The sequence below is a fragment of the Ciconia boyciana genome, chromosome 8 (genome assembly GCF_034638445.1).
Source record: "Ciconia boyciana chromosome 8, ASM3463844v1, whole genome shotgun sequence".
In the NCBI taxonomy this organism is placed as follows: domain Eukaryota; kingdom Metazoa; phylum Chordata; class Aves; order Ciconiiformes; family Ciconiidae; genus Ciconia; species Ciconia boyciana.
In genome coordinates, this window is record NC_132941.1 from 22,562,759 (window position 1) to 22,581,166 (window position 18,408).

General features: G+C 54.2%; 1 protein-coding gene across 1 annotated transcript in view; it reads right to left on the minus strand.

Annotated features, from left to right (window-relative positions):
* The window catches only part of CCDC33 (coiled-coil domain containing 33), a 43,513-nt gene extending 28,454 nt beyond the window's left edge, over positions 1-15,059 (minus strand). Inside the window, exons 1-4 of the mRNA XM_072870350.1 lie at positions 14,750-15,059; positions 13,906-14,363; positions 12,618-12,797; positions 1,733-1,896 (exon numbers count right to left, since the gene is read on the minus strand). Coding sequence (XP_072726451.1) covers positions 1,733-1,896; positions 12,618-12,797; positions 13,906-14,363; positions 14,750-15,059 — 1,112 coding nt within the window. The remainder of the gene's footprint in view (positions 1-1,732; positions 1,897-12,617; positions 12,798-13,905; positions 14,364-14,749) is intronic.
* Positions 15,060-18,408: the final 3,349 nt, after the last annotated feature.

Genomic DNA, 18,408 nt, shown 5'->3' on the forward strand with positions numbered 1-18,408 from the left:
ACATTTACTCTGCCAAGCTCTTCCCTCCCTGATCCTCTGCACCGAGAGCTGGAAGCGATGCACACAACTATGGAGCGCTGTGGGATGCCGAGTCCGGGCACGAGCGACTGGGCACAGCCGGAAAGGGCTGGTGCGAGTGGTATTGCTCCCCGCCTCCCATCCCATGCCTGATTTTGGTGGATGGTGCTCTGGGTGCCAGCAGTTTGAGCTCAGGCTGGCTCCACTGGTGGTACCCAGCCGCTTCGGAGGGATTGGCTGCCACCAGGTCCCCACTGGCACATCCACCGACCGCTTCTCCTTCCCGTCCGTAAAAACCCACCTTTTAACTGCAACATGCTACTCTCCTTCAAAAGCAAGTGCCCTGAAAAACAATAACTGATTCCCTTCTGCCTTGGCTCCCTCACTATGGTTACTAAAAGGCCCCTCATGTGTCCTGCATCTCTAATACTACCCTCCCCTCCATCACTCCCCTGTTACCATGGCAATGCGGTGATGGAGCAGCACCAGAATGTAAAGAGAGATGCAACAATCACACGCCACCCTCGTGCTATCATTTAGGATATTGATGTTTAAATCTCCTGAGATTATCTGGGTATAATTGGTTTATGGAAATAGAGACAACTCCTGTGGTGGAGTTACTCAGGCTGTCGGGGCAGAGAGCACATCCTTGGCATGGGGACGGTGGGAAAGAGGGGAAGGGGTGGTGGAGGGGCAGCAGTGAGGGCTGCTAGCCCACGTGCCAGCCAGGTCCTGCCAGGTTGCAGGTGCCAGCCAGCCCCAAAAACCCGACAGATGCTGCCCCTGTGATGGAGAGCTGCATCCCTCCTGCCCACGGAGCCTCCAGGATGTCCAACGCGGCTGGCACCAGGCACTGTGGAGAAAAGGCACACTGTGCCACATCGACAGACCGTGGGACCCCCTTCACCATGGAGCTCAGGGTTTTTACGTTGGAAAATGCCTAGCAAGCAACAGTTTGCTCCACACACCTGCAGAGAAGACGTTTCCAGGCTTTCACAGCCCTGGCTGCTGACTGTCTCCAGCAGATGAGCCCCAGCTCCACTTCCCTGTCCCCTGGCATCTATGCACCCACTTGGGTACCAGCCTGCCCAGCACTGCCCCGGGGAGATGCCCTGGAGAAACCAAACTCTGCAGGGAGCCAGGCGATGCTCCGAAGCTACCGACAGCCACTTTCTCCCTCCTTTTCCAGGGAAGCGGTGCCAAAGCCGCTCTGCCTCCTGGAAGGGCTCTTTGGGATCCCAAGCTCACCCCGCAGCAGCCCAAGCAGAGCGGCCTCCCTTTTAACACAGACCAAAGCATGACCGGCTAATTGGGTCCCCTGGCACATGCATAATGCATGAGGAGCCAAGTTCTCCTTACCCAAGCATCCTGTTTTATTTATTAAAACACTCTTTTATTTATTGTGATATAATCTCAAAATCCAGGCAGCATTACCCTGTGGATTCTTTGACATCATTTTATACTTTCAATATTAGGAATGCTTTCTTCCCGACGCCCTAGCGAGCCAAAGCACTCTGTCCTCCACCTTCCCTCATCTCAGCGAGGAGTCCCGGCTCCTCTCCCCGCACCAAGCACCTCACAGAGGTGATGCTTGTGCATGTCACCACAAAAGAGGTTTCCCCCTCCCCGGGGCTTGCAAAGAGTTAATAACACGGTCACAGCTCCTAAACTGCTGTGTCCCCATTGTCCCCCTTCACAAATGCTGGGTACTCACACAACAACGTACGGCCAAGGCACCCGGCCATCCCGCGTGGCCGGCAGGTTGCTGGCACCATGGAGGGTGATGGTGATGGCTTCTTTCCCCACACGGGCCACATGCTCCCCACTAGCCCCTGGTGTGTGCCTGGGCTCCTCCGTCCCGGCAGGGGACTCAGATATCTGCCAGGAGCAAGCGGGAGAGACATCAAGGTGGGGAGTGGCTGGCAAAGCTGCAGGCACATCCCCATCACCCAACCGCATCCCCACAGCCCCAGCTCAATGCTGAGAGCCCAGATGGGGGAGATAATGCCCCTATGCATCTCCATCACTCAAACTTCCCCCCATAACCCCTGCTTAATGCTGAGAACCTGGGTGGAGGAGAACAAGCTGGGCAGATGGTGTCCCCAGCACATCTCCATTGCCCAAGCTGGTCCCCACAACCTTTGCTTGATGCTGAGAGCCAGGATGGGGGCAAACAAGCTGAGGAGATGATGTCCCTGGCACATCCCTATCACGGCTGCCTCTTTCCTGTCCCCAGAGCCCAGATATGGATCTGCACCAGGGATGTCACCATGCCATGGCAGGGCCACAACAGGTGCCAGCCATTCTGGGAGGACACCCAGCAGCGTGAGAGCATCCTGTATGTGGTGAAACCAGCCCAGCATCCCTGCTCAGTGTGGTCCCATGGGGGCCAGCTACACCATGGTCCAATCAAAGACCCCAAGCCAGGTCACCAAAACAGGAATTAACCATCTAAAGCACCTCTGTTTCCCCCATGGCCCTCTTACCTGCCAACAACCACCCTCCCCCAGCCCCCGCCATCCCCCTGCTCCCCCTTGTCACCAGCCCAGGCACCTCCGCAATTTACAGGGACTCTGCAGGAGTTGGGATCTCAGCCCAATCCGGGAGAGAAAACGGGAGAGTGCGGCGGCTCCCCCTCCCCAGCTCATTAATTCCCACCAGCTGATGTGATAAGGAGCAGCAGAGCCACAAGCTGCCGCTCCTTGCCGCGGGGGGACCCTCCCCGCACCCATCACACCCCGTCCAAGTGAGAGACAGTGCCGTCCCCCACCGGCTGCATCCTCACCATGCCACCGTCTTGGGCAGCACACAGCATTAATGCATCTAATATTGCATAGTGCTGTGCCTACAAGGGGTTAAAACCCACCCTGCACTGCTTCAGACCCTGAAAAGCAAAGCCGACCTGCATCCTTCTGACCTCCTGGGGTGAAAGCAAGAGCTCCAGCCCAGCAACCACCCTGTGGGCTTCTCAAAGCCACTGCCTGCAAATCCCCTCCGACGTGTGGCTTTGCCTCCAAACTCTGTAATGAGGGGCTGGTTTGTCCCAAGCCCCCTCCCTTATCTCTCCGAGACTGCCTGGCTGCCGCTGCAGTGGTGATGGGCTTGGCAGCAGGGAGGTGACCCACCAGCGCGGGGGATAACAAGTCCAAACCTGAGGATCACTTGTGGGATGGAAACCTGGGTGCTCTGACCACCAATGGCTCAGAAAAACATTTATATCAGCTTTTCTCCCCCCTTATTTTTTTTGCTGTCAGCTCAGAAGCCAGCTGGAGCTTGGGGCTGGGTTCTGGGGACCGGCTCAGCATTGTGACAGCCACAAAGTGGCACCGAAGGAGCAGAAACAAGGAGAGAAGGCGGGGAAGGATCCCCCCGCCTGCAGGGCAGATGGCGGGGGATGAATCCCAATCCCACCCCGGCTCCAGCTCTGTGGCAATTATTCACCCGCCCAGCGACGTTGATGGAGAGGGGAAATTACAGGGTTTCTTGACCTGATGTGAGGTGATACCCATCAAGCCACCCCCCCCCGGGCACAGGCTCTCCCCGCTGGCAGCCGGAGCAGCTCCGTTCCCTGCCTGAGCACCCCAGCTCTCCCTAAACCCCCAAAAGCCTGGCATGGCAAGCCCTGACTCCTTCTCAAAGCTTTTCCAGAGAGGAAGGGAAAAGGGGGTGGTGGTGGTGGTGGTGGTGTGTGTGGAAGAGCAGAAACACTATCCTAAAAAAAAAAAAAGCATGATTTTGCCCCAACCCAGCATTGGCAAAGAGGGCAAACTGCGGGATGGAGCTGGGGAAAGGAGGAGGAAAGCACAGACTTGGGTTTAAGACCCCTGGGCTGTATCAACACGCAGCTGCATCACCAAGGGAGGGCAAGGATGGCTGGGGGCTTCGAAGAGGCGGGGTGCCCGATTCATGGGCAGGAAGCATGGGTGTGCAGGCAGGGCAGGCAGGGATGCTCTCCCTGGAGACCCCTCTCTCCTTTCAAGAAAGCATCTGTTCAGGCTCTGGCTCTGGAGTTTTAGTGAGTATTTGCACCCCAAATACCCACTAAAAACCCAATCTAGAGGAATTCCATCTGGCAGAGCCGGGAAACAACCTTGCTTTGAATTGCACGGACACCTCCAAGCTTGCTGATGGAGCCCTGCTCTGGGGGACCCCAGGACCTAAGCTGTGACGCTGGATCGGTGTCCCACACCACACCCTTATTTACAGCTCCAGGTCACTATTTTGGGACATTTTCCTATGTTTTCCCTATTTTCTTTCATATTCCAGATAACAGCAGCAGGTTTCCTAATGCACATCTTCATACCCACCACTTATATTTACATCTCCCTAAAAAACCAAGTAGGTTTTACCGCTAGCAATGGTTACAGCACAATAATTAGCAAGGGGTTTTCATAGAAAATTCACGAGCGGTTAAACTAAGTAAAACTCAGCAGGAGAACAGAAGATTTTAAAAATAGCAGTAATGAACAATGCCAGGCTTTGCAGGCAACCAGTACCAGAAACTCTCAGCAAGGCTGTGATTAACTACTGAAAAAAAACCCCAGTCACTATTCAAAGCCAGGAGGCAATTCAGTATTTCTTCCAGAAAAGAGGGTGCCTGCAGTTCCAGGTAGAGCCCACGCTTGTTTTTCAGCTCTCTTACTCAGCGGGAAGCAAAACTTCTCCGTCCTTGCCAAGACAAGTGCTCTCACCCAGGAGTTTGCAACCTGTCGCTTGCGGAGGCAGAGAAAAAATAAAGTTCCCATATCCCCAAGGGTCTCAGCTGGCAACATGTTTAAAACATTTTGAGGTCCCTTGGAGCATCATCAACTCCTGCAGAGCATCTTGAGCATCTCACGCAATCCACTGCCCTGATCCCACGCAGCACCTTAACCCCAAGCCACCCTTAAAGCATCCTTAACGATGATTATTAATTATTCACACTGCAATGTTGTGGGGAGGTTGATTAACAGTGCCTGAGCTGCCATCATTGTAATTTGTTTTTCTATCAACTCTTTATCATCTCGAAAGAAGCACTGGGGCCCAGGCAGCTCCTCTACAGCAGCGCTCAGCCAAGATTAAATTGCTTCTGGCTGCGAGCTGACAAGACATAAATAGCCTCAAGAGCCCGGCGTTTAGTTTGGGGAGGACAGCCCGGGCTGGGAGCCAGCAGGGACCTCCAGGCACAGCACTGCAGGGGCTCCTCCAACCCAGCTTGGCCCCTGCCCGCTGCTGGAGACCATGGCTGCATTTTCCCCCTGGCAGAATGCTCCTTGAATTTTGATTTCTCTGGTGCATTGGACAGCACAAGATGGGAGGTGAGTGCCTGGGGCTGTACACCTGCAACGTTCACCTCCTCAACCCCAAACACAGCCCTGTCAGTGCTCCCTGGGACGATGCACCGATGCTCTACAGGAGAACACCAGCCCCTGCCCTGCCATGGAAGGCTAGGATCCTCCTGGTCCTTCATAGTGAGCCCCACAAGCCCCCCAGCCCAGGCTAAAGCCAGGAGCGATGCTGCCACGGGAGTGGGGATCCACGCCTCTACGGTGGGAGTGCTCGCAGCCCCGAGCTCCTCCCTGCCCCTGGCAATTTATGAGCAGCTGTTGGGAATGTGTCAGCTTTATTCTCCTCCTGAGACTTCATAAAATAATAGTAGGTTCCATGAGCGAAGATGGACTAGGGCTGGTGTGAGTTTTCCTACGTGATGTCTCCCCAGGCTCCTTTCAAACCTCCTTATGGCAGCTAAACACCAGCAGGATGCTTCCTCTCCCCTGGCAGCCGAGAGGATGGGAAAAAAAAAGTGCCACTTAGCTTTAAACAAGCAGCAGGATCGACCCACAGGTTACACCTCCAGCGCTGTGCCATGGAGGGTCTGAACACGAGGAAGGGCTGGAGCATGGCCAGGACATCCCAGAGCCAGGCTAGCCTGAGGATGCTGGGTCCCCAAGTGTCCCTTAGGACATCCTAGCAGATTCAGCCACCTCTCAGGGCTGGACCTCAGGGCTCTGGGATGTAAGAGCATGCCAAGAGCCCCTGGGACACCACAGAGCATCTCCTGATAAAGGGGGCGAGCAGCCAGCTAACGGCCGACTGGCTCCATCACGGGCAGCGAGCAAGCATGCACCTCCAGGCACAGGGGAACTGGGATGGGGAGGGAGATTTTACATGTCATCAGGCAGCAAAATGGGGTGAAATAGGGGCTTACAGGCCACAAGCAGCCCATCAAGGACTCGGCGGCCGATGGGTGAGCGGGTGCAGCTGCTTTGCCCAGACCAGCCTTCTCCCAACATGCTGTGCAAGGGACAATTTAGCATCCTGAATTCAGGGTTTTCTGGGGGTGGCAGATGCGTTGCATCCCAGCTGCACTGTGCCCTGCTGTCCCCATGGCCCCAGGCTCCGCATCAGTCCCTGTAAGCCCACAGTGTTAAGAGTACAGCGTGACATCCCACATCCGTATGGGTTTGCACCCCTCCCACAAACATCACGGCTCCTCATCTGTCTGCCCCACTCTCCAAAGCAACCGGAGCCTTGGCGCTAATCAGATTTGAGGCTGTGAAATCTCATTTGAGGCTCTATTAATGCATAGCTGGCATGACACAGGCCCCGGCCTGTCTCCAATGAGCAAAACAAGGAAAGCAATCTAGCCGGGAAAAATGCATCGCCCGGAACAAGCTCGGGGGAGCCGGCCAAACGCAATTACAGTTAAAAGGAAGATTAAAACAGTATCAGCAGTCTTCTTCCTCTGACCCCTGCTCCCACCCATGGGAGAGGAGCACTGAGCTGCACCGATGGGCATCCCCAGCACCATGGCCCTTCAAGCAGGGCTGGGACCAGGTGTTTGCAAGATGCAATTGCAGCAGGATGCTGCCCTTTCAAAGCAAAGGGCTTTTGCACCATGCCACTATCTCCCTCCATCGGTGGAAGGCACATGGGCTCGTCCATGGTTTGCTGATGCAGCATGGGAAGGTGTTATCCTGCTGGGTCCAGCCACGGATGCTTTCTCCCTCAGACACTGCTGAGGTTTTACTCCCCGATGCCTTCGAGCTGCTTGGCATGGGATGGGAGGAGAACACAGGTCCCCTATAGTGACACCTACAATTAGCCTCTGACAGAGAAGCCCCTGCCCTTGAAAAATAGCCTCAAGGATGACACAGACGTGGGTGCACAAGGCAAGGAACAGCCATCAGCTTCCCAAACGAAAGGAGCCGGCGAGCACATGGTTTCCATTTCTAGGAGCTAGCAAGCGTATCCTCCCCCCTGCAAAGGCTCTAGACTCTGGCAAGCGCTGCTCAAAACACAGCCCTAAGATAAACAGCCATATGGTTGAAGAACTTCAGCTCCACCGACGGCCTGAGGCAGCCCAAGCTCATTTTTGAAGCAAACCCAATTGTATTACGAGGGGTATTTCCCAACATCTTCACGCAGCAAGTTCAAACCACCCTCCAAGGAAAAACACTCGGGCGGTTAAAGCCCTTTAGTAGATTCCCAGCGAAACAAAAGCAAGAGGAAGAAAAGCGATGCAGGAAAGCAAACACTGTTTTATTCATCGTTTCATCCTGCCAGCCTCAGCCCTCCCCACCACTCCACTAACCCTCATTGCTGCAGGCAGACACCACTGCTCTGCTCCCATTTCCAAGCCAGCTGCAGGGATGGGGGGATTTTTTCCTTGGATTTGGGCTGAGCTTGATATATTCTTCTTATTATTATTTTTAAGCAAGTTGTTTCCTCGAGGGGACCCTGCAGGAGCTCATTAGAGATCACAGGGCGGTTTCGGGGCACCAGGGGGGAGGATGCTCTCCCCCATCGGCATGCAGGGATGCTGACTCCGAGCCGATTTCCCCAGGGAGCCCCATTGCCGCTGGCTGGGAATCCCTTTGGGCTAAAAATTGCCAAATTCATTTTCCTTCCATTTATGTAGAAAACTCCCAATTCACCTGTCAAATAATTAAATGGGCCGGCAGCCCAGCACTGCCTCGTCTGCTCCATTAGGAGAGTTTTACACTTTCTATATTTATCAGCAGCACCAGTGCAATTTCCTCCCCCCCCCCTTAAAATGGAGCAATTTTCTCTTTTTAACCCCATTTGCTTTTCTCATCAAGGCAGTTATTTGACACTTAAAGGGACATGATGACTTAAATTGCAGGAATTAGAGCTAGCAGACACTCCTCCTGCCTGCATTTCCTCTGAGCATCCAAAGAGTGTGTGCTTTGCAGACGAGCAAACCGAGAAGCAGCTCGGAAAACCTCTACAGGATCCATCTTCTTCGAGAAGGTTTTTCTCCATTTTAGCTAAGAAAATGTGAATTGCCAGTCTGCACTGGCCCATTTCCATGCCAGATCTCCACCCAAGCAGGGAGAAGCATGCGGAGAACAGGACTTTTGGACCAAGCTGGGCAGCCTCAGCTCCCCAGCGTTATGATAGGGGATATCAGTTCCTTGCAATACATCACTAGGAATATGCATTTTCCCAACCAAAAAAATCATCTTTCAGTAAATCAGAGCTATGCAAGCAGCACCCCAAAGCCATTTGCCTCAGGTCCCTTTTTGCTCCCAGCTCCCTCTGGCACGGAACGGGGATGATCAAGGGATACGGAGAGCTGGGGCGCTGCCGGAGGAAGGCGAAGTCCCCGATGAACCCGTCAAGGCATGCTCCTCCCTGGGCTGACAGCTTTTCAAAGCCCTACAAATTGCTCACCAGAGTGGCGTTATTCATCTCGCCTGCATCCTGGGGCGAGCCCTGCCGGCAAAGTTTGTTTTTCAGCCTCATTGGGCTTTCAGTGAGTCGAGGCAGCTCCAGCCCCTTACCCCGGTGTCAGGGCAGCAGGCTGGGGAGAAGGGCTGGACCCCTGCCACCCTCCCTGTGACGGCCGCTGTCATCAGGATGAGTGATGGATGAGCCGGCCAGGGGACAGACGGGAGACACACGACATCCATCACCCGCTAACAGAGACCTCTGCCCCAGCCCTGCTGCTCTGGTGATGGGAAGACAGAAGCTTTTATCCACCATCATCGCTCGGCAGGGTGGGGCACATCGCGAGGGCATCCACATCCCAGCACAAGCATCCTTGCCCTGCCCCTGCAGCCCTGCTCCCCCTACCACTGCAGATGGACAGAAATGCAATATCTCAGCCCAAAACCATCCCCCAGCCCCTCAGCATAGCCAGATGGTTGAGCCAGGCTTGCAAATGGGTCTGGGTTTGTTTTGAAGCATTCAGGAGAGGCCAGGGCTGGGCTCTGCTCCCCACCAAAAAGCAGCAGAGCTAGCACTAGCAAGCTAATTCTGTTCATAGCCTGTCATCCACATCTGACTGGTGAGGAAAGGACTCCTGAGATACCCCCCCTGCATGCATTAAGGAAGTCCCAGCCTGAACCCCCCAAAAAAGGGGCCAAAATCAGTCCAGCTGTGGCTCAGACTCCCCCAGGTCCCTGTGCCTGAAATGCACTCGGTGCTTGAGGATCCACTGCTTTACTTTCTGTATCCTGCTTAAAAAATAAAGGTGATCCTTATTCCTGGGGAACTTCTTTGCTTGTCCCTGTGATTTATGTCACACCGTCACTTTACACCCACGCATGCTTTGCTAGGGAGGCTGTTTAGCTCCATGAGGAATCCAAAGGGATAACACACAGCGTAAGTGGAGCCAGGAGCTGTTTTGGACCCATTTTTCAGACCTGTTGAAGCTCCACAAGTCACAGCTGGCCTTGCACAGTATGGATGGGGTGTGCTTCCCATGGGAAGCACCAGCTGTGTCTCACCCAGCTGCCTGATACCCCTGCACTCTTGCAGCCTGGTAAACAGGCGAGACCAAGCAGGAACACAAGCTGTGTGCAAACCCATTTGTTTGATGCAGAAAGGCTGCGATTCCTTGTACCCTGACAGCAACAGATTGCTGTTTTGGGATGGATGCCTCGCTGCCAGCTGGTCCAGGGAGACTGGAAACAAACCATCTTCTGTGGGCTTGCAACCAAGTCCAACTGCCAAGGAGATTTCCAAAAGCTGGCTCTTTCCCCCCAGCACCACGCAGACCTGCTGGAAATGAAATGGGAATGGTTCCCAGAGGAAGGGACTGACTTCTGCTGACCTGGGGGCTGATTCCCTTAACAGAGCTCTGTGTTCTGCTGCAAAGTCCCCAAGGGTCCTGGTGAGCCCAGTCCCCTCTTCTCCATCCCTGCCAGGCTGGGGGAAGAGGTATCCCTGGGACTGACAGCTCCAAGGCTCAACCTCAGCCATCCCAGTGACTGAGAGATCATCCATGGCATGTTATCAACCTGCTCGGTGCCGTGCCTAGGTCCTGGGACAATTAGGGAGCCGTCTGGCTCTGCAACACGCACAAGGCATTTGAACAGCCAGCAGAGCCTCCCACTTCGTGCCTAGGAATACATTATCTGCAGGTTGCAGTGAGACGAGAAAATCGTTATCCCTGTGCCTTGGCCTTTCGGGTGGAGCTCAGCACCCATCCATCACCCCCACCATCCTGCAGATGAGATGCTCGGCACGGAGGCAGTGTCAAGGAGCTGGTACCCCGCTGGGATGCGCCCGCATGTCTTTGCCATTTGGGAAAGCAAAACAGATGGACACAATACCCCAGCATCCAGATTTCTCAGGACACCGGTCCAAGCAGCAGCCCTGTGATGGGACCCCTCACCCCTCTGAAGTTGCCCCTCTCCACACCCCAGCATTGCTGACTCCCCAAACTATTGATCACCCAAGTCCTGCCTGAATTTATGAAGATATTCAGGCTCTCAAACTTCAGTTTAGGGTTCAACTTCACCATGCACTGCAGGATCAACATGTGATGCTTCGAGATGCTCAGGTTTGGACCACCAAGAGACAAAACAGCTGATTGACAAGCAGCTCCCATAGCTTCAGCTTGCTCTGTGCTGCAGCATCCCAGGAGTGCTTTTGGAGATTAAAACTCCCTCACAGCTCCACCTGGCCCATGCCCCTTCCCCATAGCCCAGCACAGCTCAACCACCCTCCAACACATTTTCCATCACTCCAGCCCTCCCAGAAGGGCAGGGAGCCAACACCTCCCCCACCTCTCAGCTTTTAATTTTTAAATAAAAACCATCCTGGCAAATACTTGCTGGGTGACATCAGCAGCAGGTGATTTATTGCATTCCCTCCAGGGGCCCAGGAGCAAAATTGCATTTGCTAATGCCTCGCCTTACACTCCTGGCCTGGCTCCGCAGCATCCCGCTCCGCATCCCAGCTGATTGCTATCGATTTCCGCAGCTCAAAAGAGTTTACGTCTAGACATTTGCTGAGCAAACTCAATCAGGCCTCGCTAATAAGCATTTCTGGCCAGTAAATTTTCAGCTGATTGGGGTGGGGATAACACATCCACTTGAAAATCAAGAGATGCCAACTGCTGGGAAGGACAAGGAGCTGCTCCAGGGTCCTGAGGGTCTGCAATGCTCAGCATCCTGCCTGCAGTGCAAGGAGCAGGCAGCTGCCCTGGAGAGAGGCTGAGCAGCTCAGCAGGGCTCGAGCACCCTGTAACTCCTGTGAAATACATGGATCAAGTGCTGCAGAGCCATCAGCAACACATTTATCCTGTACAAGGGAAAGAGCCAAGGCATGAAGGCGTCCTGCAGCACTGCAGCAGCAGGTAGCTCCTGTGCAGGGCACACCGCAGGGGAGAGGGATGCCAACCCAGTTTTTACCCTACAGCCACACCAACGTAGTCACCAGGACCAAGAAGCACATGTCCAGCATTTAGGACATCCTGGTGATGGCACCGTGGGCACAAGCCACCACCTGTGGAGTCCCTTGTCACCTCTCCACTGCAGAAGCCCTTAGCTGGAGAACTGAGTAAGGGCTGCCAGCCCCGTCCCTGAGTCAGCAGCTTTTGCTGGTGGCCCAGAGGCTGCAGAAGACCTTGCGATCAAGCCCACCATCCCCAGCCCTCCCACCAGCCCAGCTGGAGGACACAAGGGACTCCCTGGAAAGAGAAGAGAGCCCAGAGGACGCCTGGGGAGGGTTCATGAGATCAATCTGGTGCTGTAATCCAGCTTTCTCAAGCCATGTTTTCACAGGTGTACGAGACACCTCCGAGAGCAGCATAGATGATGTCTTCATCAACGGACATGTTATTCTTACAAGATGCAGGAAATGGAGCCCCTGGGGTAAGGGTTGTCTTTTTTTCCTTTATTTAGACAGCTTTTAACATAACTAAGGAAAGAGAAATGCAGACTTTCTGACTGTGTTAGCCCTGTCCTATGGTTTCTGCAGTTTTTAGAAATCTATATTTTAGCTGCAAGATGAAATATTTAAGATGTGTCAGCCCCAGATGCCCACAGTCAGCATTTTAAGAACTTCTAGGTGACACCATCCATTGCCCGGGGATGGCCAGCTTGCAGGGCTGCCTTCTGGTACTAGAAATACAAAGTTTGATGTCTCATTCCCCCATCCCTATGACTAGGCTAGGAACGCGATGGCCTGGGAGCAGGAGCAGTGCTAGTACCCAAGCTGAGCCAGGGACAGCATGGAGGTGGCCATGTCCCCTTGCACCCCTCCATCTCCTCTCCAGCACCGCAAAGCTGTAATGGGAAGCTACTATAAACAATAGCATTTTGTTATTAATTTAGGATGGTGTCTTCTCCACCGGCTGCACTCACCTGCACTGGCGAGGAAGCCAGATCCGGGCTGTAGCCTGGCGAGGAGAGGTGGAAGCTGCTGCAGCTCGGCACAACAGGGGCAGGCACCGAGGAGGAGGAGGAGGAAGGATGCTCATGCTTGTCTGCTGAGTTACCCAGGAGCTCCGGGGAGGAGCTGAGTGCAGGGTCAGCCTGCAGCCTCTGGGTGTAAGAGAAGGGGTTTGAAGATCCAGCTTTAGGCTCCAGCACCCCTTTTCCCAGTCCCCTCAGTGTCCCACATAACACCTCCTCCCACATCCCAGGGAGACCCCTCTGCATCCCAGCTCCATCCTGTAACACTCGGGCTTGGGACTTCACCCTTCAAGGGCAGAACTTTTGCAAGAAATAATAATTAAAAACTCCTAAAACAGCCATAACCACCCCAACAACATTTATTTTAGACTTGAGGACCCCCCCGCCCAATGCATGCCTGCCTGCCTAGGGATTGCTCCTCCACAGCCCCAACTGCCTCAGGGGGAAAAAAAAAAAATCAACCAACCAAACAAAAAACCTATTCTCATTAAAAAAATTATCTTATTAATAAGCTTTTTAGCAGCCCAGCCCTCCCTCCATCCTTTATAGGGAGCACCTGCCCAGCTCCCAGCTGCCTCTAATGGGGACTGGCTCCCAGCCCTTAAAAGAGAGGAGCAGAGGAGGGCAGAGTGATAGTGGGGAGCTTTACTGTTTCTGGGGGTCTCTGCTAGTGGGGCTGCCCTGTACTAGCCAGGAAGGTGAGGGGGATTCAGGTAGGTTGGTGGTTCTGGTTCTGCTGCAAGTGCTGTGGGTCTTGTGCTTCATAGGAGATGGTTAATGTTGTGTTGGGCTATGCTGGGGTGGGTACAGCCAGGTGAATACCCCATAAAGGATCTTTTCCTACAGCTCTGAGCATGGTTTGACTGCAGGACCCTCTTTACTGGCTTTGCTTGGGTGGTTGCTGTCTCACCAAGACCCTGCATCTTGAGCTTGTCCCAGCTTGTTCCTGTCCTGGACAAAGAGGGTCCCTAACTGTGGTGGCAGGCAGGGGACAGGCACTAGGCTTCTACTCAGTAATGCTGGGGAATGAGGGAGGGGAAACTGAGGCAGGGCTGTGCTGTTTACTAAAGGTACCCCAGAAAGCTGTAGAGATGTCTCCCTTTTTGCTTTTCCTCTAGCTGGTGCCTATGTGGAGCCATCTAGCTACCCTAGGGCCAAATCCTGTCTGAAGCAGGCTGGCCTGCTCTTGTTTTGCTGGAGCATAGGATCCCTGGCCCCCAAATCTGGACTCTCCTACCTCAGTGGAGCAGGCGGGGCCCTCAGTGAGCAGTGAGTGGTAAGCAGACTCTGGTGTACGGAGTGAGCGGCTGGGGACATGGATGGCCAGGGTTGAGGATGCTGGGGCTGTGCCTGCTGCTCGCTGGTCCTCCTGGGTGCCAGGGGAGAGGGGTGGGGGTGGAGCCAGCACGGTGGGTGGCCGGTGCTCGTGCAGGGATGCAGTGAAGGCCAGCCGGCCGCAGTGCATTGCCGGCTGCTTGCTGCCTACCCGCAGCAAAGCCATCACGGCACTGTAGTGGTACCAGTCCTCATCCTTCCTGGCAGAGAGCTTCATCCGGGGTTGGTTTGTGCGGGGGTAGATGGCGAAGAAGGCTTCGCCCACCCGCCTGCCTCTCCTCATCCTCTCTGCCCTCCTGGGGAAGCGCAGGGCCTCGATGTGTAGCCGCACGTCATGGTTCTTGTCATTCTTGCAGAAACCTGCTGGGAGCGGTGGGGGATGAAGCCTTGCTTAGGAGGGCTGGTGGTCCCAGGAGCGTTTCCCTGGCTCATCCATCAGCAGCCCTGGTTCGCTCTGTTCTGTGAACACTAGCAAATGGGTTATCCAGCCTGAATACATCTAGACCATGGTGGGGGGGAGTGTTTGCATTGCTGGTGGTGTTGGCCCCATTCTCCAAGCTGGACCTGCCCCATCCATCCCACTAAGCTCAGACAGCTTTGACTCCAGCTCAGGGGTTTGCTGTGGGGGCAAAGGTATGAGCATGGTATGGGGATCTGCAAGACTGAGACAGGCTGTGCTTGCTGCAGAGCTGTGCTCTGGGGTTGCCTCTGCCATCAGCCCATCCCTCTGGCATCCAGCCTCTTACCTCTGGGCAGGGTGAAGGTGAATTTCCTCCTCTGGAAGGAGTAGATCTGGTTGAGGTTGCTCTGCTCAATGGTGTCAGTGGTGCCGGTGCTGCTCTGGATGACCTCCCCACTGTTGATGCGGAGCTGGATGCCGATGCTGGAGCCTTGCAGCAGCGGGTTCTCCACGGTGAGACGCAGGATGTAGTGGCCCCGTCGGTTAAACTGGGCACTGACCACCTCAAACTCAAAATCCAGGGTCTTCTCCTCAGCCTTCAGCCGGGAGTGCTGCAGGGCCAGGGGGATGTGAGGCTCCCCTGCCTTGCCTGCCATAGGGACAGAGATGGGATCTGGAGATGAACCCTGCTTGATAGCAGGGACCTTGCAGATCTCTGCCCTGGAGCAAGCACTTCTGGCAGCCTGGGGCAGGTTTCTGAGCTGAGCTGGCTCTGCTGACACTCTTCCTTTCTCCTCTCCAGTGGGGAAAGTGCCTGGGGGTGCCCCTGGGTATGTGTTGGCTTCACATCTCAACAGGCAGCTCTCAAAGGCAGCAAAAAACGAAAAGAAATCCCCGTCCCTGAAAAAGCATCCTTTGGTGCCACAGGGACTTGCTGACAGCTTTCTTACCCCTGTGCAACAGCAGGGAGAGGGGCTTTGAACTCCAGTTTGTTTGCTGGGAAACCAGGTAACTAGATGCAAAGTGGTGGCTGCCTTCCAGCAAACAGCCTGGGATATCCAGGGTGATGCTGAGTGATGCAACACAGACGTATGTGTGCATACAGGGTGTGCTGGGGGGTGTGTGTGTGTGCATCCCTGCAGTGGGGAGTTGATGGCTCCTTGAGCCCTTTGCTTTAGGAGATTCCCAACAAAGGTGTTTGCTGGATGTTGCAGAGCCTCCAGGAGACGGTGGTGTGAGCCATGCTGGCTGCTCCCATATGTTGCTGACCCCCATGGCACTATCCTGCTCCTTGTGCACCCATGGGCTGTTTGCTGGCTCTGCTGACAGGACTGGGCAGCCAAACCTGTAGCTGATTTTTGGTTTGTCTCTAAGGCAAGTTTTTTGTTGGGTTTGCTTGCGGAAGTGGCTCTCCACAGGGTCAGGCAAGCCAGGGGAGGATGAGCCTAGGAAGCAGTGCTTGGCTGTTAGATCAGCTTCCAAAAGGCATAGGGGGCATTTGCCCATGTAATTCTAATGCCTGGTAACTTTGCAGGCAAGCCCAAGGCAGAAACTGCCCTGTGACTTAAAGTGTCTCTACAAAACAAGCAGTTGAAATGGTTCTTTGCATACATGGCTTGGAGATGTGCATTTGCATCCTGCCCGGGAGCTTGCTGGGCTTTGGGCACCAAGGGATCAACCCAGAGCTGGGATTGTGCTGCTGCAGCAAGGGCTGAGGATGCCCTGAGAGTCACAGTTGGGCTGCAGAAGGGAAATAGGGGCTGGTGAGGTGCCTGCATGTGGGTCAGGAGCCTTTCAAGGGTGATGACCTGAGTCAAAGCTGGCTGCAAAGGAATTTTGGTCCAAGTTTCCTTTCCTCCAGCTCAGCATTACATAGGCTGCTCTTTCCTGCACAAGAGTATTTGATTCTGGCTGGTGCAACTGGAGCTGAGCTCCCCGCCTGCTAAACCTGCCACGAGCCAGCTGAGCATCCAGAGGTTAGTCCCACCAGGGATATTTTGGGACTGACATCAAGGGGGTTGTTGGTCTGGGGTGGGCAGGAGCTGGAATGGCACAGTCTGATCCTTGCCAGTAGCCCCCTGCCCTGTCATATCTCATTCCCCCATCACCACCGAGAGTAGTGTGTTCCCACAGCTTTCAGGATGTTTCCAGTGAAATGTGAGCTGGGCTAGCAGATGGCCTTTCTCTAAGACAGCTCTGTGCTCCATATAAAAAGCCACATTCCAGTCTCTTCATGCTGGTGCAAGCTTGAAACAACAAGGGGGGGAGTGGGTTGGGGGATAAAACAGCATCTGAGACCCTGGGGCATAAGGCTTTTGCTTTTTTTCCTAGTGTGGGAGCAGCCCAAGGATCTGCAAGGCAGCCAATACTGAAATCACTGCCCCCAAGAATCTCTCTGGAAGGGTACATGGGCCATGGATGGACTCACTAGAAATAAATCCTGGTGTCTCACAACTCCTTGCTGCTTCCAGGGAGGTCGATTGAGCCTCCTGGTCCTTCCTCAGTTTCTATTTGGGAAAGAAAAATACAGGTTGGAGTCTTGCCTTGAAGTGCTGATCCCAGACACAACCTTGGCTGACTCATTTAACCTTCTGCTGTGGTGAGGATGCTGTGGAGGTCAGGATGAGGACAGGAGGGAAATGGGCCACAGTTGAGGGGGTTTTGGGCACTGAGTTGGTTTTAAAGCAGAAAAGGATGGTCTGTGTGGTGCTAAGCTTGAGCTGGTGAAATGGAGGTGGGGGGGTCATTCCCCTGCCAGTCAAGCCTGTCGGGAAGAGTGCTAATGTCTCCAGGGTATTCAGACATGCTGATGGCTGGTTTGCTTCCTTGAGAGGGCTGAGAGCATAAAAGCTTTTAATGCTGTTGGAGGGCTTGGTGGTTCTTTCCCCTGATGGCTGGAGGCTGCTTGGTGCTCCCAAAGCAGAGATGCATGTGAACAAGATGGTTTCACCAGCCAAGAGCCCAGGGGTGGCTTGAATTGTGTGTGGTGCTGCTCAGAGTTGTTTCACCTACAAAATCGTGGCAATCTGAGCTGCTGGTCCCCTATGGAGATGTCACCGTGGTGCTTATCTGTGCAGCTGGCACTCACTCCTGCCCCCCCCCCCTTGCACCCCCATACCATGGTGGGAACCCTGTGCTGCTGAGCTGGGCTCTGCTTCCCTGGGGCACAGCAGCAGAAGGAATCATGGTGATCAAATTGGTGTCTGTGTGAAGGATCACACCCTGGTTTTCAGCTCCCAAATGCTTCTGAAAGTTTCCTCTGCCTCAATTAAAACCCTGCCAGGCTCTAATGCAGGGAAATGGGAACTATTTCATCTTTAACTAGCCTGCTTAATTTCCTTCCTGCCCTTGTGCAAACACATTACGGAGTCACTGCTAATGACAGCATCATCAAAGACTAATTTTCACATAAGCTAATCTAAGGCACAGTTCATTCATGCAGCATTTTCCCAGCTGTACCAGAGGCATGTGTGCAGCAGGTCTGGAGGTGCCACCTCCATTGTGTTAATGGGGCACCAGGCACAGCCAAACCTGGGGTGAAGACCCTCCCTTGCCCCCCCTGCCCCAACTAAATACCAGTTTCAACAGCTCTTCTGGGGATGAGGTTGATTCATAGGGCACTGTGAGGTCTATTTAGTTTGGCAGCCTGTGGGTTTTTTCTGTAAAATGAAAGGTGGCCTTTGATGGCTGGAGTTCTGCCTGTGTAATGAGCTCAAGGTTTGGGTCTGGAAAGCTGTGTAATAGTGATGAGAGCTGGGTGTTTTGGCCAAAGGTGGGTTCCTGCTGTCCTTAGCTCTGTTCTTCCATGTAAGAGTCCTTTCCCTAAGGGAAAGGGTCCCCATGGCCACAGTGATTTGCTCGTGGCTGCTGGGTTGCACCTGAATCTCCATGCCCCTGCTCCAGCACCTTATGCAGTGTTACAAGATAAAACAGGCTCAGAGCATCAATGCATACAAGGAGATGACACTTCTCCAGGAGCAGAAAAGAGGTTTAGGAGAGACCCTA